The sequence below is a fragment of the Apis dorsata genome, unplaced genomic scaffold (assembly GCF_000469605.1).
Source record: "Apis dorsata unplaced genomic scaffold, Apis dorsata 1.3 scaffold_486, whole genome shotgun sequence".
NCBI lineage: Eukaryota > Metazoa > Arthropoda > Insecta > Hymenoptera > Apidae > Apis > Apis dorsata.
The window spans coordinates 386398-387356 of NW_006263721.1; the positions used below are offsets into that span (position 1 = coordinate 386398).

The window sequence follows — 959 nt, forward strand, 5'->3', positions numbered from 1 at the left end:
CGATGTAATACATATACGTCTCACCATCGTGACTCGTAAATACTTGCAATGACGAAGTTTCCTTGTCGGTTCTTCCGCAGTCTTATGATTCCTACTCAGACGATGACTCGTCGTCGATATAAATGGTTATAACGCCTAGAACGCTCGATACTACATCGTCTCTACGCGAAAATGCACTTTCACTCCTTCTCATCCGAGGCTCTCGAAGCGTGTAACGTTTACTTAATAACACCGTTAACAATGTTCCTTCGCGCGGTTTTAATTGTTTCTCACACGCGCGGCATTTTTGATTCAACGTGTTTCAGAAAACTTTAATTGGTCATGGTTGAATTATGCGTGAACACGTGAAAAAAAAAAAAAAAAAACTTTTCTTCCTGATTTAATACGCCTCGCTCGATACGATTCACGATCGTTCGTTCCCCCGGTATCCGGTTTAACGATTCTTTCTCGTCCGGATTTCTCTCTCGGATTAAAAAGAAAAAAAGAAAGAAAGATTCACAAATTCGCTTCGTTCCATTTGTCAAAATTATATTACGATATATTATCGATTGTTACGAGGGAGAAAAAAGGACGAACGATCGCGATCGATACGTGTGTAACAAGTGCGATTGTTCCTCAAAAAAAAAAGTGTTTACGAATAAGAAACAAACGCGTGTCATCGACGTTTGTCCGTCTAAACAGGTGGCAGAGCCCACAGTGTTGCCGTCTTGTCAGCGGAAGTACTGAGGAACGAGAATTCCGTTGGGTGCCATCGTCCGGATATTACTTTGTCCTGATGTTGCGCGACGACCACGCTTGGTAACGGCATCGTTAAATCACCTACGAAATATTTTAACAAATAGTACATATACTTTTTAATTAAAAACAGATAAGAGAAAATCATCGAGAATAAAGTATAAGTAAAAAAAAAAAAAAAATTTACCTTGCAGATCGGTTAGAACGAGCTTGTTATCATAACC

At 39.6% G+C, this 959-nt stretch overlaps 1 protein-coding gene across 1 annotated transcript in view; it reads right to left on the reverse strand.

The window, feature by feature from the left end:
- Window positions 1-265: 265 nt before the first annotated feature.
- LOC102670996 (WD repeat-containing protein 47) overlaps window positions 266-959 on the reverse strand; it is a 15094-nt gene continuing 14400 nt past the window's right edge. Inside the window, 2 exon segments of the mRNA XM_031512641.1 lie at window positions 266-819; window positions 923-959. The exon segment at window positions 923-959 is cut by the window's right edge and continues 7 nt beyond it. Coding sequence (XP_031368501.1) covers window positions 674-819; window positions 923-959 — 183 coding nt within the window. The 3' untranslated portion in view covers window positions 266-673.